The sequence below is a fragment of the Neopsephotus bourkii genome, unplaced genomic scaffold, assembly GCF_033783945.1.
Source record: "Neopsephotus bourkii isolate Nb327-2 ecotype Australia unplaced genomic scaffold, CSIRO-AGI_Nbou_v1 NB_787, whole genome shotgun sequence".
NCBI classification, from domain to species: Eukaryota; Metazoa; Chordata; class Aves; order Psittaciformes; family Psittacidae; genus Neopsephotus; species Neopsephotus bourkii.
The window spans coordinates 2,910,506-2,935,145 of record NW_026901283.1 but is presented as its reverse complement, the minus strand read 5'-3'; the positions used below and the strand labels follow the sequence as shown (position 1 = coordinate 2,935,145).

General features: G+C 41.9%; 1 protein-coding gene across 9 annotated transcripts in view; it reads right to left on the bottom strand.

Moving 5' to 3' along the window:
• EPHA5 (EPH receptor A5) overlaps positions 1–24,640 on the bottom strand; it is a 197,366-nt gene that overhangs the window by 150,814 nt on the left and 21,912 nt on the right. For all 9 annotated transcript variants that reach the window (XM_061355266.1, XM_061355269.1, XM_061355267.1 and 6 more), the window contains exon 3: positions 119–782. In XM_061355266.1, coding sequence (XP_061211250.1) covers positions 119–782 — 664 coding nt within the window. The remainder of the gene's footprint in view (positions 1–118; positions 783–24,640) is intronic.

Genomic DNA, 24,640 nt, shown 5'->3' with positions numbered 1-24,640 from the left:
AGTGGAAGTGAGAACCCGATCCACCACTGTCAACTCAACCAGGCATGAAGGACGTGGAAGAGAAGAAAGCTGAGACCGCACATCACCTCAGCACAGCACCCTTCCTGCAAACCCTTACCTTGGCAGGTATTGTTCTTCTCCTCATACCCTGCCTTGCACAAGCACTTCCCGATGGGCACCAGCCATTCCCCCTCAGCACTGCAGTGCATCTTTGGTGCTTCATCAGTCACTGAATGGTTGACGCAGACGCCTGACACCTCCAGCAGCTGTGAGGAGTCTGCTCCTGTGATGGTGTCAGGAAAGCGGGCCAGGTTGCGGATCACTGATGGGCATTTCTTGTAGTACACACGCACAGAGACCAGGGCAATGCAGGCACCCACATCCTGGAAAGCAAGGTAAAATCCCTTTTTCGTTAAGGGACCAACATCTCTCACCTCTGTGTTTAGCTTCATAACTCTGTCGCCAAGATCTAACTCTGTAAAGCTCTCATCAGCAGCAATGGTGTCAATCTTGATGTACTGGTTTTCTTTGATGTTCCTCCCGTCTTCATCATCTGATTCAAAGTAATACATGTTAAAAGTCTCTTTGCAAGTCCCAAGTCCTCCTGGAAGGCTGTTACAGTCCCTCAGGGTGAATTTGAGCTCTATGAAGATGCGGGATGCCCCTTCATTAGAGATCCAGCTGGTCAGAAGCCAGTTGTTCTGGTTCTGTTCCATTACCTTGCATACTTGGTATGTGTGTATTGGAGCGTAGTTTTCATCCACCTCACCAATTTCTTCCCACTGTATAGAAAGGAAAAGTATTACTGTTTTTAAATGTTACAGCTCCAGCAAAATCTTAGCTAATCCCACCTAAAAGCGCCTTGTCCTTCAGAGGTTCAAGAGGACTTTTAGGGTGAGAAAGAAGTTAACCGGCAGTATTGCATAGTGGAGGCACAATACACTTCTGACAAAGTCAGATAAAAGACCCTTTAGAAATATAAAAGGATGCTGCTTAAAACCTTTTCTTTCAGGTATTTTGGAAGTGGGAAAACATACTTCTGGGTTTGTCCACTAACACTTTATCAGGAAACAAAACAAAAGCAGATGGGGCCATGAGCTGGCCTTTTCCAATGCATCAATATAGGAGAGGAAAAGAAAAAATAACCAAGATCACTATTACGGTTCATCTGTCCCTGCTCCCCCAGGCTGCTTTCTACTACATCCTCAAATCACTGCTGAACACAATGAGAACAACTACATTTCTCCAAGCTATTCTCCCCCACCAAACAGCCTTCCAGAAAATGAGCAGAGTGATATATGAAAGAAATAGGCCTTCGTCCTCCCGAAGTGTGTTAGTCAGAGGAGTTCCTGCTCATATAAGAAGATTACTTCCAGTAAAGGTTACAAGGATCTGCAAATGTACAGCTGTTCAGTGAGCTACACAGGTATTTAAGCAGAGCTCCAGATAACTTCTCACAGCTGTTTGTGGGAATTGTAGCAACTGGTTTTTTTTTCATTTAATTTGGCCATACTCTGAAGTACATCACCTGGAAGAAATGCTTTTCATGATCCAGCACACCACAGTTAGTAGTACCACAATAGTACCTACAATAGAGACACAACATTGTTTCCTCTTTGCTTTTGACAACTGTAGCATCACATTAATGAGATTAGATTAACCCATGTAAGTACAGCAAAGAACTTGGGAGAATTTGTGATGGTTTCAGTTTTTTTCCCTTCTACTTCTGACTTGTTCATCTGCAAGGGCTTAATTTCCAAAGCCTCTTCCATCCTCTGCTCAGCATTGCTGCCTGCATCAAGCAAGTCACAGCACAGAGAAAATGCACAGAGCTTAAATTAAAGGTGCTCCAGTACAAGGTAATAGCTATATTCCAGGATGCACATCTTCTAAGGCTGAATGCCAATTTTTGTCATTGGAAATACAGCCTGACATTAAGTTGAGAGCCTTCTCAACCTAGCTGCCATTACTGCAAAGCTGATGAGAAGGAACACCCTCAGAGACAGCATAATGATAAAGGTTTTTAAGGGAAATGCTGTTCTTAAAATTTAAATAAAAATGGCAGCAACAAGTGGAATGAAAATACAATCTGATACTACAGTCCCAAATGAGTTATAAATACTGCCAGCAGAAAAGTCTTCTCTCTCCTCCCTGACTCAGGATGCGAAAAAGTGGAGACTTTTGCAATTTCAGCAAGACATACCTGGCCGCGATGTGCAGAGTTCACATGCACAGCCAGTCTTCCAAGTGAGGAACCTAACCTGAGGAAGTTTTTGTCATGCTAAGCAGTATCTTAATTTCTAAACTCTTTTTATGTCTCTGGGCTTAAATAGGCCATGATCCTATCATGATTAACATGTACTTGTCACTTCTTCCTTCCTGGTAGTGCCACAGACTTAGCTGGAGATATGCCTGCAGCAAAAGCTAGGCAGATCTGTGCAGGATTCATTCTCCTTACTTAGAGGAGGGGCAATTAACAATTATAAATAGTAGAGCCACTGAGAAAACACATAGGAAGAATATGCAAGATAGCACAAATCAGCAGCTAGCTCCTCTACGTTCCAGCAAATGGGGTAGGTTTAAATATATGAAATTAAAAAGCAGAAAAGCACCATCCTTCAACTACTGTGATTAAGTTGTAAATATGCTGTACACATAAGCTTCCAAGTGGATTTATTTAACATGACACTTTATAAATGCACAGTCTCCTTTTTATCACAGCAGCGATTCTCCATTTGATGAAGATATACCCCATATAGGCCATAACCTTAATGACTTTATACTTTTGCTTTTTCTGGCTGAAGGTCAGAGGATCACCTGAACAATCACACCCATCAACCAGCATATATCAAGAAGTGTTAAACTCCAGCAGGAGGTGGTGAGGGATCGAAATTGCTTAGACCCGTTTTAGCAAGTGGGAATGTGTATAGATAGCCACAAGGTACATAATGTAACTCCACAGATGCTCCCTAAATGTAGAATCTTAGAACAGCTAGGGTTGGAAAGGACCTTAAGATCGTCTAGTTCCAACCCCCTGCCATGGGTTAGAACTCACAGTAAACGTCACCCAAGGCTCTGTGCAGCCTGACCTTAAACACTGCCAGGGATGGAGCAGGGATATGTATTTCTTTCAGAGAACTGACCGTTTGCAGTGACTGTAGTGTTGCAGTAATTAGAGTTAGAGACCTTACTTGAAGGCATATCTAAAAACCTTTCTCTTTAATACTTGCCAGATCATTTATCAAAGACCCAACCGATCATGCTTTCCAGGATTATGAAGTAAAGCTCATTTCCATCACTGCTCCAGAAGTTCTGTTAGTGGGAGCAAGTATAAGAAAGCTCATTTGTTCAGAAACTAAACCCAGTGAATCTAATGGTTGTTTTCACACACTGACAGCACTAAACACTGTGAAAAGGAAGGCCCAAGCATCAACACATCAGCTGAGCTAGTTTAATATTAGCTGCAAGAAATGGCACAGCACCTGACATCTCAGTCTTCAGGATGTGCCACCTTTCCAGCACTGCACCCCGGATCAGAGCAAGTCCTGCCATCACCACCTGCCATCAAACCTAAAGCAATCACCAGGGAGCAAGAGGAAAGGGAGGTGCTAATGAGCTAAGGCAGTTTATCTCTGTATAATCCTCAAGGGAAAGCCAACTTGATTTTATCAGAAGAGCCACTATTGTGCAAAATCTCTGCTCTGTCATTTAATGTTCTCTCCCATCTGCATGTAGGAGTGCATTGTTTCTTTCTCTTCAGCTGGGTCTGCCTCTCTCAAAGACTGCAGGCAGCCTGTCACCCTTCTGCTTTTACATCCCTCCATGACAAGGGGAGAGGGTAAAGAGCCCCTGCCTGGTCCCAGCTTCCCAATCACTATAGACCGCAGACGAGCATTTCAACCAAAGGATTACAAAGTACAGAATGAAATGCAGCACCTTACGGTTACTGAAAAAGAAAACTCACCATATTAAAGAAACAACATCTAGCTGAAAATGTTGGCATAAAAAAAAACTAAGTACAACTGAAAAAATGTGTAATATTATAATTCCTCTCTGCAGAACATATTTGAGACATAAATCAACCCCATCTGTAGGATTAAAACAAAAATGCAACCATTAATTTGGTGCTAAAAGTTTTTTCTATGCCTTTAATAGCCCTAAGAAGGAAAACACAAAAGCATTTCAATGGTCTGATGTTAAATCATTTATAGGAGACCTATTTCTGAATCAGAAATTTCCAGTACAGTACTGCTGGCAAGTTAACAGAGGCTAAAGACTGCACTCTGCTCCATCAATAGGAAGCATGCGATACATAAAGGCTGTCTGCCTATAGAAAGGGCAAAGATATCTCACATCTAACTAAAAATATAAGAGCTAAAAAGCATTCAGTGGAGCAGCCTTGGGTTAAAGGGGCAATTTTAGAACACATTCACCAGCTGTCTGCTACTCAGGTTTGTGTCTAATCTCCAAGATTCCAGGACTGCAATTTGCTAGCACAGCACAGCAAAAGGCTGCTGCCCCAAAACCAAACACTGACAGCAGGGATGAAAATTTCAGAGCTGCTGTTTATTTGGTTTCAAAGGTATTTCTGCAAGAATTTTTGTTACTGGTCTGCATTAACTCACTCTCTTTTGCAGCCACTTAAAGTGGTGCGGATATTTCAAGCTCCCTTCATAATTTCACACATCCTAGCACTGCTGAAAGAGAAATCAGGCATTTAGCAAAATCCTACGATTTTAAAGAGGGAAAGGGAGCTTAAAAGCACTAAGCAAAGGGGTTCCTAAGACTTGCCTGGAACATCCCATGTAGGAATCTCTACCTCCAAGAACCTGCAACCTGCCTCTGGTTCCCACTACCCATTTTACAGGCTCCATGGGTACAAACCTCATCTTCTCCCATTTAATTTTCCACGCCACCATGTAGAGCTGTACAACATATGCAAGTTAATTTAATAATCTGCTGGGAAAAAGATGTACAATTGGAAAAGGATTTATGCATTTGCACTTTTCTTTTGGATAAAGGCAAGACTGGCATAGATATTGAATCCCAGGCTTTGAATGAGCTAGTCACAGAATAGCTAGGGCTGGAAGGGACCTTAAAGATCATCTAGTTTCCTGTAGTAGTGCTTTGGATTGTTCTGACCCACAGCAGAACCTTGCATTTGGCCTTGTTGAACTTCATAAGGTTTGCATTGGCCTTTCAAGGTCCCTGTGGATGGCATCCTTCTCTCCAGTGTGTTGACTGCACCACAGAGCTTGGTGCCATCAGCAGACTTGCTGAGGGTGCACTCAATCTCACTGTCTATGTCGCTGACAAAGATGGTAAACAGCACTGGTCCCAGTACTGACCCCTGAGGAACACCACTCGTCACTTGTCTCCACTTGGACATCGAGCTGTTGACAACTCTGGTTGTGACCATCCAACCAATTCCATACCCACCAAGTGGTCCACCCATTAAATCCATGCCTCTCCAGTTTGGAGACAAGGGTGTTGTGCAGGACAGTATCAAGTCTAGGTAGATTACATTAGTCACTCTTCCCTCATCCACCAATGGGCCAAAACCACCAAATTTGTCAGGCATGATTTGCCCTTAGTAAAGCTATGCTGACTGTCACTAATCACCCTCCTTTTAATGCTAGCGTTTGTTCAGGAGCACTTTGCTCATCCCCACAGACCTCCTGGTGGTTTTGCCTGCCTTCCTCTTTGTTGGGATGTGTTGCTCCTGAGCCTGAAGGAGGAGATCCTTGAATACTATACAGCTTTCCTGAGCCCCTTTTCCCTCCAGGGCTTTATTCCAAGACACTCTACCAAGCAGATCCCTCAAGAGGCCAAAGTGCACTCTCCTTAAGCCCAGGGTAGCAAGACTGCTGCTCACCTTCCTTGCTAGCCTAAGGATTTCAGACTTCCCCATTTCATGGTCACTGCAGCCAAGGCTGCTCTCCAGCTTCACACTCCTAAATCAGCCAAGGCTCCAGCTTCGTATTCTCCACCACCGCCTCCCTGTGGGTTAGAATAAGGTCCAGCATAGCCCCACTCCTCATTGCTTCCTCTATTGCTTGGACAAGGAAGCTATCAATATATCCCAGGAATCTCCTGCATGGCTTGCGCCCTGCTGTATTGTACCTCCAACATATATCAGGGTGATTTAACCCCCCCATAAAGACCAGCACTGTGAACATGAGGCCATGTCTATCTGTCTATAGAGGGCCTCATCCTCTATTTTCCTGGTCAGGTGGCCTGTAGCAGACCTGCATCGTAATGTCCCCTGTGCCCACCCTCCCTTTAATCCTGACCTGTAAGCTCTGTGCTCAACCACTGATCATTGACATAGAGAGTGACATCTTCTCGTCATCTCCCCAGCCTGTCTTTCCTGAAGAGCCTGTACCTGTCCATTCCAACACTCCAGTTGTAGGAGGTGTCCCACCATGTGTCCATGATACCAATCAGTTTGTAGCCCTTCAGGCATGTGCACACCTCTAGCTCCTCTTGATTGTTTCCCATGCTACATGCATTGGCATAGAGGTATTTCAGCTGGGCCCCTGACAATGCAGGGTTATTGGCTGGAGTGGCTGGAAGTCCTCTGTGCTGCTCATCAGGTGCTCCCTTGCTGATCATAGAATCAGCTAGGTTGGAAAAGACCTTTAAGATCAACAAGTCTGACTATTACCTTAGACTGGTGATCCCCCACCAGTTTCTGGGCATCTCCTACTGGCATCAACATCAGACTGGTAGGAGCTGGATGGATTGAGGTCCTCCTCCTCAAGCAAATCTTAGTTTAAGGCTTACTTAGCTAAAGATACTCCACATGCTTTGCCTACAGACAGAAAAGGATCATTTCACCCCTGGATCCTGCTGTCAATTCCAGCAGAAGCACACACTCATGAAGAGGAGCGCATGACATGGGGCTATGCAATCCCTACGCCAAGTTAAAAGGGGAGACCTACTGCCCTTCCAGAAGGGCAAACCAGCCTGGTGCTCAGCTCTGTGCTATTTATCCTGCCTTTCATCCTGGTAATATCCAGGCAGTCTCTTCGATTTCCTTTTATGTAGCTGATGTTAAGACCTGGCTGCCAATCAATAGCCTCCAGCTCAGCTCCCATAAGCATTCACTCCCGCTACTCAACTTTATCTCCCAGCTTGCTTCTTCCCTCCCTTTGCCATTCTCCTCCTATCCTAAAACCCCAAAACTTTGGTGTCTGGGTTTCTTTTAGCTGCCTGCCAGCTTTCTACCTGCTATCATATCACAGAGTTAAAGCAAGTAAGAAGCACAGCTTCAGTGACTTCAGTGAGGTCAGGTAAGGCTAAATCTCTAGTGAAAGCCAGACAGAGCACTATGCATCTTTTTCTTCCTGCACTGCGGAAGGTTTTCCAGGGCTGTGGTAGCTGTAAAATAAGGCTGACTGTGTCACCATCTTACCTGTTGCAAACACCAACTACAGACACAACAGTCCCAAAATTCAACTACTTCAAAGCATGTCACCAATATTGCCAGTTTTATCAACATGCTCTGCAATGCATGACATTGCCCAGATTTTCAGCTCTCTAGCCGTATGATTAAAGGAGAGTCTTTGCTTTAGCTGGGGGTGTTTCAGTCTTTTCTTTGCTTGATCAAAGAATAAAAAATGGAAAGTCCCTTATTTATAGTCACCTTACTTGTAGCCCCCTGTAAGGTATGCTGACCTCAGGATTGCCCGGAGCAAAACAGTTCCGTTTTGAACATTAGAATTGGCAAGTAGTATATGTATAACCTATATGACCTATTGATTATGGCAGTGTTCACCAGCACCTAATGGAGCACTTGGGAGGCCAGGCAAGGGACAATGATCCAAACTATTCTCATGCAGAATTAAAATGCAGCAACGATGCTGCAAGTTTGCAAGCCTGTTCTTCTCAATGGAGCAACATTGCTAGGAGCACTCTAGAAACATGGCAAGCAGCTCAAGATCTACAGCATAAATGATGCCCGCTACATGTCCAATAGAAGGAAAAATAGCTTTGTTCAGCTTTCCACTGCTGGACCCTGCTTTAAACAGAGCTCTTAGGCAACTATTTTTTGGTACTTGTGCCAGTGTTATAACCCAGGCTTCAGGTTCAAATTCTGCTTGGGGGCAGGATGCTCATGTACTGGGACAGCCCTAAGCATTCCCCCTCCTGCCCTGCACCAACCAGACAGTGGAAGGAAACTACCAACCACAGCTGTGAGACTTTTTCCAGTAAATCACAAATTTGAAATAAAAATAACTGGGAAACCAAAAGTATTAATGTACTTGGATCAAGTTAGGAAAGAAGCGAAGGGGGCCAAAAAAAGAAATAATAAATCAGGGAAACTGGTTTTGACAGCCTCCCAAACCATGTGTTTACCATCTTTCCTTCCTGAACATAAACAACATAGAAGGCAGGAAGGGAAAAAAACAGAAAAAGAAACCATAAGAAAACTGTTCTAGAGTAAGCCAAACTCATTCTTTCAATCTCAAACACACTTCATGTTTTTATTTCAGCTAACAACAACAACAAAAAACACTTATTATTTACACAAACTTTTCCAATACCAAGAACCACTTCTACAGTGCAGAAGGCAAAGATTCCTACGCAGCCTCAGCTTGGGTTTTGGGGGTTTGAAGCTCATTTCAAGGGCAGAAGCCAGTGTTAAAAGGGAACTGCAGTGAGTTCAATACAAACAATATTCAGTCCAATGTTTATTAAGACTACTAAGTACCAGAAGTAGTTGTAACTGCCCAGGATCTTACCATTTCCATACATCTGCTACTCCCCCCACCCAAGGTCAAGTCTTATTTGGATGGCAATTTTACAACTGAGACATTTATACATACAGACGTATATTCCTACTGACAGCAGTTACTAGTCAAGCAGAAAACATAATGGATAACAGACACAGAGGATAGAAAGGATCTGATTAATCTCCCTACACGGGCAGAAATCTGGTCTAATGAAATTAATTTTAAAAGCTTAGTTTCCAAAGAAGGAACTTAACATTTCCTGGTTGTTTGGCACACTTCCCTCAATTTGTCCAACTAGGAAAATAAATAAAAGCAAATAAGAATACCACAACACTGGGGCCTACACTTCTCATTTTACTACTGGATTGCAGTTTGCTGCTGCTGCTTACAATGTGTCAGCTTAAACGACACAGCTTCTGGCCACTAAACTGCACAATCCAGTAAACATACAAGCCTTAGAATATCCTGAAGTTAATTACCTGAAGTAAACACGAGTTTCCTCACTCACCGGAGTTTTCCCAGCCAGAAGCTAACTATCATTTTTCATAAACTAAAACATAAGTGGAGGAAGTAAACACCAAAGAGGTATAAACTGGAGGTTCATAGCATCTTTTTGAGAACCACCACATCTGACTGGTGAACTTTTTTCTCCATCTCTATATTAACCAAACACTCATATATTCCCTGCTATCCCACAGGTGATACTTGCCTAGCACAAAGCAAAGTCAGTTCCACTACCCTCCCCTCAATGCCCACAAAAACTTAAATCCTTACTTCAGCAACTTTAAAGGAACAGCCAAAAATGTGCTTCTGAGCAACCTTTTGTAACATATGGGCAAGCAAAAGTGTGCAGCGGAGAAAAAGGGCCCTACTACATATTAAAGACTCACCACTGCATCAAGACTTAACAAGGCTCACTTGATGCCAAGGTTTTATGTACTGATTTGCTCTGTGACTGAGGGCAGAAGAGGGATTAGTGAAGATGGGGGAATGCTTAAAGTATCATCTCGACTATAAAACAGAAGTACACTGACAATAAGCTGGGTGAATGCCCACCACACCATCAATCTCCATCCCAACTCCTGCTGCCAATTGCACTCTCCAGTACTCAGAAAAACTCATTGTTAGCAATCAGCTTAAAAAAAAAGCAAAAAGAATTTTTAGAAGTGAGAACTTAAGCATTTGGGGTTTCTTCTTCTGTATCTTGCAATGGTTTGGATCTTTTTAATTCTTCTCTGGTCAAGCTTCCAAAGCCCTGTGCACAATCGGGACTGCTAGAATTCCCTCTTCCTCCACAGAGTTATGCCAAGTAAGGTTCTCACACAGCCACACTGCTCAGAGCTAGGGGAAAACACAAAATAGGACAGACCCATGCAGAAACTCTAAGACCAAGCGTGACTGCTCCTCTCAAGAAATGCTAGATGTGAAGACGAACCAGTCGCCTGAGTTACATGGAGAATTTCATAATCATCAACTTATATTGTTTAAACATTTGGATTTGGTACTCCAACACTTTTTCAATATTCTTCTATGTATGTAATATGCATGTAAAGTTGGCCACCATGCCTTTTATTTCTGCAGCAGCCTGTGCAGGGGCTTCTCAATAAAACTCCCTTTGTCTAATATAATGCCAAGGCTTTTGACAGTTCCTGGGTTGCTCTGCATTACCAACAACACAAGAAACAATACAGATTTCTGTAAAACTGAGGTAGCATCTCAAAACACAAGTAGTAACTTGCTAAACTAAGAAAGCCTGTAAAACAGAAAAGCAATGAAGCCCTTAAGAATTATTTGCAGTACATGCTTATGATGAAATATTTGTTCAGAGACCTGCATGATTCAAATTGTTGAAAAACGAAGAAACATCAGGACAAAGTCACCTAGACTTTTCAGTGCTGCACACCAAGAGACAATAGGAAAAATACTAAAAAAATAATAGCAAAAAAAAAAAAAAAGGAAAGAAAAAACGGGACAGAAGTTTTGCTCAGACTTTGATCATTTGCATGATCAATGAAAGATGTCAGGACCAGAATCCGAATGGAAAAAGAACCCAGCTGGAGGTTAGCACAATTGAAATGAGAAGGAGCATCAGCCCCTCTCTAGCATGCCTAATCAGGGACTGCTCTGACTCCTTGCCAGAACAAAGCAATGTATTATTTGCAATCCCCTCTCCACAATTTTATGTCTTTTTTATTTTTTTTTTAAGGTTTGAAATTCTCTGTACATCCAAATGAAAACATCCATTTCAAACCCCAGTCCAGCAATTGAGGGTAAAACAATGGAGATGAGCATGAAAGAGTAAATGAAGAAACACAATACCATTAAATCACATTTCAATGCTTAATGTAACACTCATTGCAGAACAATTCAACAAAAGCCATAACAAACAGTGTTGACACCACAAGGTTTAATGCTGAAAGACTGACAGAGACAGATTTTCTGAAGGACTGACAGTATGACATACATTTAAGGTTCCTAAACAGATTCCTGGATTTTCAAACCTTTTGGAATACTGTTCACACTACTCATCATTTGATAATACCAACAGGTTCACAGAATAATTTTTGAAAGCAGGAAGAAAGGAGGCTTTCCTTGTTACTTTTATATTGTCCTAATATTTAAATGAATCAAAATTTATTCAGGGCTTCTGTTTAGTACAACTGAAATGCATAAAGCATTTGGCTTATTTTTAATAAGCACGTAACAATGAAAATTTGTGAAAACTAAACTAAATCCTTAATCTTTATCATTGCCATTGGCTATCTAATTTCCTGAAAGCAATGAAACCTTTTTAAAGTTTCTACTAAAAGAGAAAGAATATTTGATCAAAAAGTGAATTCAATGAAAATAAAGCAGATTAAACTTCTTTGTTTTCTAGTATTTCAGGCACAGTGATACAACTATCCATGTGCTGGGCTAGCAAAGCCTAGCCTCTCACATATATACCAAATTTGACTAGATTACAGACAGCCCATACATTATACTAGATCCTCCAGCAAATGCATTATTTTGCCCCTGCTCCCTGGTCTGTAATCTACCCAAAGCTTTTCATAGAGATAATATTACATTCATGGCTTAGGCCTTGACAACTGCACCCATAAATCAATTTTAAATCTTGCATTAATCATCATTCTGTAATCAGTGGCTATTCAGCACAAATTTACATCTCATTTCTGTTGGCCAAACAGCCACATTAGAGCTTTGAAGCTCATTCAGGCTTAAATGATTACATTCCCCTAATAAACACTGACGTCCTCTCAGTCCAGCTGCCATGAGCTGCATTAATGACATGCCACAGCAGCAGGAGCTATCTGAAGTCAGCCTCGCACAATGCCACAAGCAGCAGCCCCTATGCCAAACAGATTTTTTTCATTTCCAATACACTCAGATGAAGAAATGAGAAGGCTGCTTTGCCTGGACAGACCCTCTTAGTGAAACTGGCATGCACAGCATGCTCATACACCATGCAACTTATTGCACCTCCTCCTAACAGCTCCATTTGCCACCCCTTGAATACATGAGGTTACCAGTAAGAAAGCCGAAATTGAGATTTTCTGATTCCTTACATGCTGAGCACCTTACAACTGTCACCAAAAACAAAGCAAGCTGTTGAAACTGAGCTCTGTAGAAAATCCACTATTCCCATTTGTCAGGCAGCTGTAACTTTGTTCATAGCACCACCAGGTTGGGCCTTGGCATGCTCTTCTTTGATCACCTCAGAATGAGACACTACATTTTTAATATCCAACTATTATTTTTTTTTCAGTTTTTTGGGGTTGCTTTCACCAGTTTGTGTGACAAAGACACAGGACTATAGTAAGCAGCTAAAAATATGACCAGTTCAGGGCAGGTTTTGCATGCTCTTGCCTGCAATCCCTATAGTGAAGCAATCTATCCTGATTGAATGAAGAATAATTATTTAATTAAAGATCCTCAGCAGGATTACATTATTAAGCCAGCATAAAAAGCCTCACATTGATTATATATTCACTTTCAGTTAAGGTTTGAATCAGTATTCCAAGATCTAAAAATGAATGAAGAAAATGCGTTCATTATGACTCTTGTTAAGTACTTATCCACTATAGGTAATAAATTATACATGTGGGTGCTTGTTATGCTTATTCCACAACACAATGAAACTTCTATCTACTTTTTATTGTATGGGATTTAATTCCCACTGTGCCCAGTTGATATTACTATTTCAATACAGCATCAGAATTAGAAAGATGTAATCTGTTGGACAGAGATGCAACCTAGACCTCAATATTTCTTTAAATCTGGAATTAAAGAAACATGCATGCACTCATTTGTTTATGATGGATGCCCTATATCCTATCCATCACAGAAAAGGTACATTTCTGGAAAGGATCCAGTTTAGAGACAAGGAGGTTGTGTAGAAGTGTCAAATGCTTTGCACAAGTCTAGGTAGATGACTTCAGTCATTCTTTCCTTATCCATCAACACCAGGATATTTCTGTTTTGTGCAGCTTATGTACATAACGTAGCAAATGGCAGCAACAGCATTTTATTGCAAGGCAAGATAATCCTCATCTGTGGCCTGAATTTCTGGTAAAAACAAGTTTTAAACAAGCTTAAGGACTTTCCCAGAGGAACGGCACTATTCAGCACAGAAACTATTCCAGGCCTTACACTCACTGTACAAAATGGACTGATTTAGCTCCTTGCACAAACATGAAATTACAAACCCAGTTTCACCATTATTTAAGCAGTTAAACCTGAAATCAATTCCCTCTCAATCTTTGTCTTCTGCAGCTTCAGACTCTTTCAGTGAAACCGAATGCTGAAACTGGATGAGTGTTTCACAAAATGTTGAAGTTGGAAAGAAAAAGGATGAACGAATGCACTTTAAAAAAATAAAAGTACAATTCTCAGAGGAAGAAATAATTAGCATAGGAAACAGCATTCTATAGGCTATGTGGTTAATTGACATCATTCTTCTTATCAAAACACATGCTCACTGGAAGTTAGACAGCTGAAGAAACGGCACTGTGTTGAAAAGTTGCCCCCATAGTGCACAAAAGCTATCTAATAATGTGTGCTCTCATCCATAAATTATTGTGCACAAAGAAACTTAAAACAGTAAGCAGTGAAAGAAAAATCATACTAAATAAAGGAGTAGGCCATTTAGGGAAACAACACAAAAAAACTGTTATGCACCTCTATAGCTTCCCTTTACCTGGGGTGCAAGTGACTTAGGACCAGACCCAAAGAACTCTGCCACTCATACATACGAAAAAACAATTTTTACACTTGTGTGGACTGAAGCAGTCAGAGATAGGCCAGCCAAGCACACAAGTGATTTCAGTGCAGTTTCCTCTGCATCTGCTCAGGGATGCAGAGTCCTGAGATGCTGCAAGATATTTGGCTTTGTAGGTATAAAGACTTTACTTGCACTAAAGCTGATGCTGAGCTAGCACTGAATTCTACCTTTCTGAGGACTTTAGGAGGCTCTAGAGTTGCATCTTCCATTGTAACAGGAGCCTGCCTTTCCACCAGAAATGATCCACTCATATAGTAGTGCATCCATTTCCCATGGACTCCCCCTTGCCAAATAATCAAGCACTCAGGTCATCTGATGGCAGAGGCTTCAGCACAGCCCTAGAACAGAGTTTCAGGTCATAGATGCACCTGGCACTGTACCCCAACTTGTAACTGACACAGCATCCACCTGAGCAGCCACTAAGTTTCCACCTTCAGTTCTACATGGCTTCCATCACAAGGATGATTTTCTTCTCCTTGTGATCCATTTGCCTCACAGAACAAATAAAAAGATAATGCAGCATTTCACTATGACCAGTTCCAGAAAGCCACTTTCATTTCAAATGACAACAACTTCAGATAGGACAAATTGTAAAGATACCATGAAAGAGAGTCCACAGCTACTCAAGAGATCAAACCCCTACTTTACAGCACATAAACCTGTAAAGAAAAAAAAGTAGTGAAGAAAGGACAGGGGGGGTGGAACTAGATGATCTTAAGGTTCTTTCCTACCCAGACCATGCTATGATTCTATGAAAAGGCTGGGATGTGGCTAACTTGCTTGTGGCATCTCTTTGCCTGAAATAGGGTGTGGGGATCAGAAAGACAGAGGTGACTGGTACATACCTGTAAGGTTAGAAGAGGAGGTATAGCAAGATCCACTGACTGAGAACTGAAGTTTGACCAGTTCAAGTTAGAAAGACTAGTTTTTCTTATAACAAGAACAGCTGTTAGCACAAGCTACAAAGGGATATGGTAAACTCGCCATAACAGACTAAATCAAAGAAGAAATCCTTCTCCAGAAGATGCACTGGAGGTCAAATCAAGGTTACAGACCTACTGCAAGGACCCCTGAAAAAAGTTTCTATGCTGTACGTACCACAGGAGATTCAACTACATAATATTAACAAACCCATTGGCCTTAAATCCCATGAAGTTACATCACCATTATCTTTAATTCACACATTCACAAATCTGTTCTCATTTTCAAATGATAAGAACTAGCAAATACTATAATGTTGTGCTTTTTTTCCAAACATTTTACTCCACCAGAAAGGAAACTCAGTAAGAAACAGTATGTCTAGAATGTTAATGATTTGCAATTAACATATTTGAACAGCAGGGAGTTGCCCAACTTTCTTAATATTATTTTGATTATTTACATATTAACTGTAAGAGTAGTTCAGTTTGCAGATTTAAAACTGTGCAGAGCAGAGAAGAAAGGAAATTTGCCAAGTAATAGCTTTGGTCACAGCACTGTGTGTGAAAATATTGTTTTCATTCTATCTTCTCCCTTTGCTGCCTTTTTTTTTTTTTGAACAGACAAAATGCAGGTGAGGAAAAAAGAAAGGGGACAATCTTTTTTAAAGACCACAGTCAAGACTCTGCTAACTTAGGCTCATTCCCAGTTCAAGAAAACACAGGACACCTATGGCACTAGCACCCATTTTGGGTCTCAGTGGATTGCTTTAGCCTTCATCTATGGGGATGCTATGTGGTTTTCCAGCAGGGACAGATGCAACAGGGAATTTATCTGGGAAAAGCCCCTCTCATGCAAAAAAGCTCAGCACAGATTCTGGCTTCTGCCAAAGACCCACTACAGCACTGGAAGAGATGCACATCCAGCTTCAGCGAAGCCAGCCTCTGTAAACTGCAGTGCTGAGGGAAACATCCCATGTTACTGCTGGAGCAGCTAGCCCTGCAAGCAGAAAACATCAGGACTAGCTCTGTGCTCAAAAGCAGCAGGGGAGAAGTCCAACAGGTTTACCTGGACTAGTGACATCAAACTAAAAAGCTTTGCAAACACCAAGCAAGGGCTGCTTAACATTCCCTGCTTTCTCTCCAACACCTTCACAGCAAAATCCTTTTACAAATATTATACAGGCAGCATCATAATCAAATCCCCTGGGGGCTAACGACATTTGCCAGGTCAATACAGTATAGTAAATCTGTACACTTATATGGCTCTGAGAAACAGGCTCTGCCAGACTTACTTTACTATGACTCCAAAGGACACAAGTACCTTCCGTCTTATCTGTACTGCCTGTCCACATTGAGACTACCCCTCTGTGTTAAATATACCAGACTCTGAATAAGCAGAATTTTGAAACTGAATCGACAAGGCTTGGGAAGCTGAGCTTACAGCCTGTGTAATCAGCACAGATATTCAATTATCATTAAAATTAATAAGTAGAACAACAACCAAATCCCTTGACGGGTTTTGATTATCTCAGTCTGGGTATTTATCAGAATCACTCTCACACTCTGAGTCACTGGGCTCAGGGTGATAGGCACAAGTTGCTCCTTAACCCACTGCAGTTTCCTTCACACTGGAAGCATTGCGACATCCAACATCAGGAAAAGACAGGCACCACACAAGTAAGGAGATGGATATCTGATACTGCGAAAAAAGGTTTGATTTGGTCTGAAATCTATTTCTAAGTGAACTATTAATTTAATTCCTGTTCAGCAGCTGTACTCTGCCTCACTGTAATTCTGCAGCAGAGCAACTGCAGCCACTACTATTTGCTAGGAGGCATTGAACTGCAGTCACCTACTCCGCCACCTAACACCATGTACCAATGACTGCAACTCATTTGTTTCCTGATCATCTGACAAGATATCTTCAGTGACTGACATAACTAGCAATTATTTTCTAAAACTTCATGATTTAAGGTGGATTTTCCCAGCACAAGAACTAAAATCATGAGGACTTTGTTCAACTATTGTATTAATATCCGATGCCAACCTTATGAAGTTTAACCATGACAAGTGCAAGGTCCCACACCTGGGTCGGAGCAATTCCAGGCACAGCTACAGGTTGGGCAGAGAAGAGTTTCAGAGCAGCCCTGCGGAGAAGGAATTGGGGGTGCTGGTCAATGAGAAAATGAACATGAGCCGGCTTCAGTGTGTGCTCACAGCTCAGAAAGCCAACCGTATCCTGGGCTGCATCAAAAGGAGCGTGACCAGCAGGTTGAAGGAGATGATCCTGCCCCTCTACTCTGCTCTTGTGAGACTTCACTCGGAGTGTTGTGTGCAGTTCTGGTGTCCTCAGCATAAAAGGGACATGGAACTGTTGGAACAAGTCCAGAGGAGGGCCACGAGGATGATCAGGGGACTGGAGCACCTCCCGTATGAAGATGGGCTGAGAAAGTTGGGGCTGTTCAGCCTGGAGAAGAGAAGGCTGTGTGGAGACCTCATAGCAGCCTTCCAGTATCTGAAGGGGGGCTATAGGGATGCTGGGGAGGGACTCTTCATTAGGGACTGTAGTGATAGGACAAGGGGTAATGGGTTAAAACTTAAGCAGGGGAAGTTTAGATTGGATATAAGGAAGAAGATCTTTACTGTGAGTGTGGTGAGGCACTAGAATGGATTGCACAAGGAAGTTGTGAATGCTCCATCCCTGGCAGTGTTCAAAGCCAGGTTGGACAGAGCCTTGGGTGGTATGGTTTGGTGTGAGGTGTCCCTGCCCATGGCAGGGGGGTTGGAGCTTGATGATCTTAAGGTCCTTTCCAACCCTAACTATTCTATGATTCTATATTTTTAAGGAAATAGAATAAACTCCAGAATTTGCAGAGACATAAAAAGCATACATGCTGCCATTGAAGTTCACTGCACAGGAACATTCAGTTATTCACTCTAGCATCAAAATAAAGCAAACAGTAAACTAGAAGGAGATCGTGTAATGAAGAGACTTTACCTCACAGGATTATACTTATGACTTTTATTGTGCAGTCTAGAAGGATTTGCAACAAAGTAAAGCTTACATTATTGTAATCACCTGCAATCACAACACTGACTATGATTTATTGGTTTACTATCGATTTACATTGCAATCAATTGAAACAGTTTGTGCATTCCCTACAGTTCGTAACAGCACTTAAAATTATGTCTTGCAAGGAGGTCCAACAGCTGCCCAGTCAAAGAGTTTGGAGGTTTGAAACTACGGCAAAGCTCTGAAGTGTAAATCTTCCCAATTTTTGAAGGACGTAAAGTTAAAATAAAACAAAACTGCAAAACCCCCCAAGGTTTCTGAGCAGAAGATCAAAGGCCACTTTCTGCTACCCTTTACTGTTGACTGACTCAGGAGCAAGCAATGTTGAGCAGATAGCATACAGAGCAGAAGTTATTTTGATGGCACTCAACTTCAGGAATGACCCTCAAGCTCCAGCAGGAAACGAGGAGATTCAGATCATCAGTGCTGTGACCAGAGTTTGCAGGCTGAATATGCAAAGACAATACCCCCTATACACAAACACACACTCACACACAAAAATGAGGTCTCAATGAAAAAGGTCACAGAATGGTGTGGGTTGGAAAGGACCTTAAAGATCATCTAGTTCCAACCCCCTGCCATGGGCAGGGACACCTTTCAGTAGGCCTGGTTGCCCAAGTCCCTGTCCAACCTGAGTTTGAACACTGCTGGGGATTGGGCATTCACAACTTCCTTGGGCAACCAGCTGCCAGCAGAAGCAGAAGGTGCTAGTCTTTCTAAACAACTGGAAGAAAACAGCAAGTCTAAGTCCTGCTTTTCAGAAACAGTTTCCCCACCCCACTTGGTATGTGCTCAGTAGAGCTGGGTCTTGTGGATATCATCCCAGCAGGACTGCTCTCTACAAGCAGCACATCTGCATTACAGAGAAACTCAAACACCTAAAATAGCCATTAATTCTGAAAGAACATTTTCAATAAGTAGATATTTAAATTACAAAGTCCTGTCAGCACCTCTCCCACCATGCCCTCACTCACTGGTTCTTGGTCTAGCTTACAGCCAAAGGCAAGGCAAATAAAGGGCTGACTCCAAAAAGAATAACATCAAGCCTGCATCTCTTCCTCACAACCAGAACAGAACTGTAAATGGATTAACTGCGTACACCAACATCTCAAATCACATTAAGAAATACTCTGTGCTATCTTCCCCTGCCAACTACATTTTCTGTACAGCATTATGGACTGTCAATATTACAGGAAGAATCGTTGTTACAGGAAGACCTTATTAGGCTAGGGCCAGGTCACTTACCCTAAAATAGTTTTGCTCGTCAGATGAGAATTTTTGCAGCGTAAAGGCTCAGTCCTTCCCCCACTTCAGAGCCAAAAGTTCTCATCTTTGATACTGCTAGAAAGCATCCCAAGGAGGACAGTTTTCCACATAAAGCACACATCTTTACAAACTTCTGGTTTATCTTATTCCAGCACAGTAACATATCTAGAGGACATTATTTTCTCTGTTTCAATATATAGTTCATACACATGGAAATCGGTAAGATCATAGAATGATGGAATAATTTGGGTTGGAAGGGACCTCCAAAGGTTATCCAGTCCAACACCCCTGCAATGAGCATGGACATCTTCAACTAGACCAGGTTGCTCAGGACCACATCAAGCCTGTTCATGAATGTCTCCAGGGATGGTGCATCCACCACCTCTCTGGGCAACCTGTGGCACTGTTTCACCACCCTCATTGTAAAGAATTTTTTTCCTCACATCCAGCCTGAATCTCCCCTCTTTTAGTTTAAAACCATCATCCCTCATTCTACTGCAACAAGGCCCTGCTAAAAAGTCCCTCCTCATTTTTCTTATGGGTCCCTTTTAAGAACTGAAAGGCCACAGTAAAGTCTCCCTGGAATGGGTGTCCCTCCTTTCTTTTTTTCTCCAGGCTGAACGACCCCAGCTCTCTCAGCCTTTCCTCATGGAATTAGCGTTCCAGCCCTCTGATCATTTTTGTGACCCTCCTCTAGACCTTCTCCAATAGGTCTGTGTCTTTCCTGTACTGAGGACACCACAGCTGGACACAGGATTGCAGGTGGGGTCTCACCAGAGCACAGGTGTAGAAACACCAACCTTGACCTGGTGGCCACAATTTTTGGTTGCAGCCCAAGATACAATTGGCCTTCAGGGCTGTGAGTGCACATTGCTGGCTCATGTTCAATCTTTTATTCACCAGTACTCCCAAGTCCTTCTCCTCAGGGGTGCTCTCAATCCCTTCATCCCCCAGCCTGTACCAATACCAGGGGTTGCCCCAATCCAGGTGTTCAGGACTTAGACTTGTTGAACCTCATGAGGTATGCATAGGCCCATTTCTCAAGCTTATCCATGTCTCTCTGGCTGGCATCCTATCCTTCAGGTGTGTCAACTGCACCAGTCAGCTTGGTGTCATCTGCCACTAGGTTGTTGATGAAGATATGAAAAAGTACTGGCCCCAGTACAGACCCCTGAGGGACACCATTTGTCACTGGTGTCCATCCAGACATATAGCCACTGATTACTACCCTCTGGATGTTACCATCCAGCCAAGTCTTCACCTATTAAACAGTCCACACATCAAGTCCATATCTCTCCAATGTAGAGAGAAGGATGTTGTGGAGGATCATGTTGAAGGATTTACAGAAGTCCAGATAGACAACATCAAGCCCTTGCTTTGTTCACTGATTCAGTTACCCAATCATAGAAGGGCGCTAGGTTGCTCAGACAGGACTTGCCCTTGGTGAAGCCATGCTGGCTGCCTCAAAATAACTCCCTGTGTTCCATGTGCCTTAGAATATAGCTCTTAGAAGAATCTGTTCCATGATCTTCCCAGGCACAGAGGTGAGCCTGACAGATTGGTAATTCCCATGGTCCTCCTTTCTACCCTTTTTACAAAAGGGTGTGATATTTCCCTTTTTCCATTCATCAGGGACTTCACGTGACTGTCATGACTTCTCAAACATCATTGAGAGTGGCTTGGCAACTACATTAGCCAGCTCCCTCAGGACTCTGGGATGGATCTCATCAGGCCTCATAGATTTGTGTATATTCAGGTTCCTCAAATAATCACAAACCTGAACTTTACTTACAGTGGAAGGGACTTTGCTCCCACAATTCCCACCTTGAAGTTCATCCACTCGAGAGGTGTGGGTAGAGAGCCTGCCAGTGAAGACTGACACAAAAATTTGTTGAGTACCTTAGCCTTCTCCTCATCCATCATTACCAGTTCTCCACCCTTGCTCATCAGGGGGCACGCTTTCTCTGACCTTCCACTTCTGGTTGACATACTTGTACAAGCCCTTGTTATTCTTTGCGTCCCTTGCCAAGTTCAGTTCCAGCTGCACCTTGGCCTTCCAGACTCCACCACTGCACAATTGGGCAGTGTTAATGCACAGCCTTAAAGGGAAAACAGGCTTTAAGGAATGGATAACTTATTTAACAATTCAAACACATCTGCTTAAAAATACAATAATTTGATTTTTTTTCTGCTGTTCAGTTTGTTAAACCAGGAATTTAATGTAATCAAAACAATATCCTGGCAATTGCTGGAGTAATGAACACAAAAAAGAAATAAGTAAGAATATGCAAGTTAAATGCTTATCAGAGCATTTTGGCAAGAAACAGGTATCTCATAATACTTCCCTTCTTGGACAGCAGCAATAGGAGGCAAATCAAGGGCTGTGTTGCAGGTGTTTCAGCACAGCCTGACAGCTGCAGCTTTTAAAAGCAGCTGCTCCTTCCTATCACCACCCTTCTGGTGAAAGCTGCCCCAGAGGTTCCCAACTCAGCAGGGAATTTCTTGTCCTCCTCCACCAACATGCTGATGCACAGTTCCCACTCTTTTTGTGGGGGAACACACTTGCAATCCTCAGGGCCTCATCCTGCCCTCTCCTGCAGCTACCTGGCAACATCCATGGATTATTCCATACTAAGAGCATACAGAGGTAGGTGAGTGTCATTCACTCCTAACTCTACACTACTACACTACTACATCACTTAGGTGTTTTCAGTAAACCCTTTTGAAAAAGAAATAAGGATCAGCAATTTCCCACTAGATGTGGAAGAAATAACTGCTCTCTCCCCTAAATACTGACAGGTTCCCACAGGACAACAGGTTTTTTTTATTTTTTATTTTTTATTTTTTTATGAGGGGTTTTGTGTGTGTGTGTGTTTTTTTTTTCCCCTCAAACCCTCTGATCAGGCAGGGGAAGTAGCAACCAAATCAAGTTCTGCAATTCTTTCATACTCACTGTTCATCCCGTGGGGCATAGACAATCTATCACAGCGTCTTGGCAGCATACAATGTCACAGTGATAAGGCACAGATGACTGATAGTTGGGTGTCACCCATCTTCCCTTCAGCAGCATGTCATCGTTCATGTTGGGAAGAACCTAAAAACTGGCAACAGGAGCTGCCACTTTTCTTTGGAGAGAGTTAACACACAACCTCCAGAAGGATGTATTCGGATCCATGTGTACTCCTGGTACTTACTTTCCATGCTGCTTTGCCACAGTATTTTTAATAATAAAAGTGACCAACCTCATGATTACTACCTCCTTTAGCCAAACCACACTAAATCATATAGCTCTGCATGCCTTTTCTCCAAAAAGAAAGATATCTTAAGGTAAACTAAGACTATAAAATATTTTGAGGCAAAAAAAAAGAGCTTTCAACTGAAATAGTGGCATTTTCTTTCAATAGCCAAAAACCCAGTCCAACTCTCCCCTTTCATTTGTTTCACGCACTGAAAACCACCCCGTTTTACAAACAGAAACAGAGAACATGGCGTCACCATTTTCAAGCTTTGAAAATCCTGAACCATTCTAATAACTTGAAAAATAGATGGAAGTTTTTCTAACAGTAATAGATGTTTGCTTGGTGAACTATTTCTTAAATAGCCACTTATCAGGATTTTGCAGTAAACAGCAGTCAATCAGAAAGCTCTTCTTGCTGATTTTAAGCTAGATGACGAGTTTTTGAAACGGCCCTTTAATTTTTATTGTCTTGATTCACTGTGAAAAACACAAGGGCAATCACTGGTCCTGAAGACAAAATAACAGCTTCCATCTTAACACTATTTTCAGGAATTTTACATTTTAAATGTTGTCCTTCTAGAAAAACATACCATGTGTTTCCCTTTCCAAAGTTAGCATTCATTTTATATGGGTTTTGAGCTGGCTTCCTGAATGAGTAACATGGAAAGAAAACCAAACAGGACTGCACTCTTGAATTTAGTTACGCCAAAAAAAGTTATTAACCTGAATAAAAATATATGCTGCCAAATGGGACAAGAGCAAGGCCAATGCATTTTAAGTCTTATAAAAGGATTATGCAATTAAGTGCTAAGTAACCCACTGACACATTTTAGCATATGAAATAGTAATATACTACAAAAATTCATCAACATAAGCTATAAAATCCTAATGCATGTTTTATAAACCCCAATTTGTTGTATATGCATTCTATAATGATAATATTTTATTCTGCAGAGTTTCAGATTCTCCATGATGGCACTACATTTACACATTTTAATTGTACAGTTACTAACTTAGATACAAATACCTCTGAAACTGGCACAACAGTAACAGAGAAAACAATGGATTTAGAAGATAAAGCTCTTCAAAGCTCTTTTATCCCCACACATAATTCCTAGGCACTAAAGAAAAAAAAAGACTTTTTAGCATGAAACAAGATTATTGTTTGTCCAATGAGCCTGTGTGGAGGAACCTAATGATGACAACTGTATTTACAAAGTGATATAGTGAAGGATCAGCCTTCATTTTTTTTCTGTGGTGTATTTTCAAGACCAGGATAGTAATATATTATTCCTGTAATACACTTCTAGGGAAGATAAAGATTTGCTTTATTCTTAATCTTACTAGTATTAATTTATTTTACAGTACCTTAGAGTACTCTAGGCATTTTAGATCTCTTTTAATAAGACTTACGCCTCACTGGACACTGCTACCAAAGAAAAGCTTGATTCATGACAACAGCATACAAACCAAAGGGCAGGTAGCTGAGAGCCCAGGACAAGTTTAAGAGCATTCTCAAATGGAGTAAAAAGATTTAACTTCAGATAGGAAAAAGAACATGAATAAAATGGTGAGGCTATTCAATGAGAACTGTTTTCCAGCAGGAGGTTCTCTGGTTTAAAAGCAGCTACATAACATAGCTGGAAAAGGTGAAAACATCACTTGGTTTATTCCTCCACAAGAGATGAATTCCATCCAGAGTAACAGAGACGAATGTCTGACCTTCTGTCAAGAGTCCTCCTGTGAAAGAAGCACCACATCTGCCCCAAAGATGCACCAGTAAAAGGTCCTTTCCACCAAATTTAACCTGAACCACCTTAGCTGAAACCAATCGCATTTTCCTTGTCTTACCCATTACAAACCTGGGAAAGAAGTTATTCCTGTCTTCTCTGCAGCCTTCAAAGTGGGTAGCTGTGGGCCAGTCCAATCCTCTACACTCAACTCCATCAGCCTTTCCATACAAGATGTATATTCCCATTGCAGAACTGATCTCTTTAGATTTGGATTGATATACTCAAGCTCTGTGAAACAAATGCAGGTCTACAAGCACTGGCAAGGCCTCCAACTCAACCAGGGAAATCCACCAATTCAAACAGTAGTCAGCTGGCCTAATTCAGGTCCTTG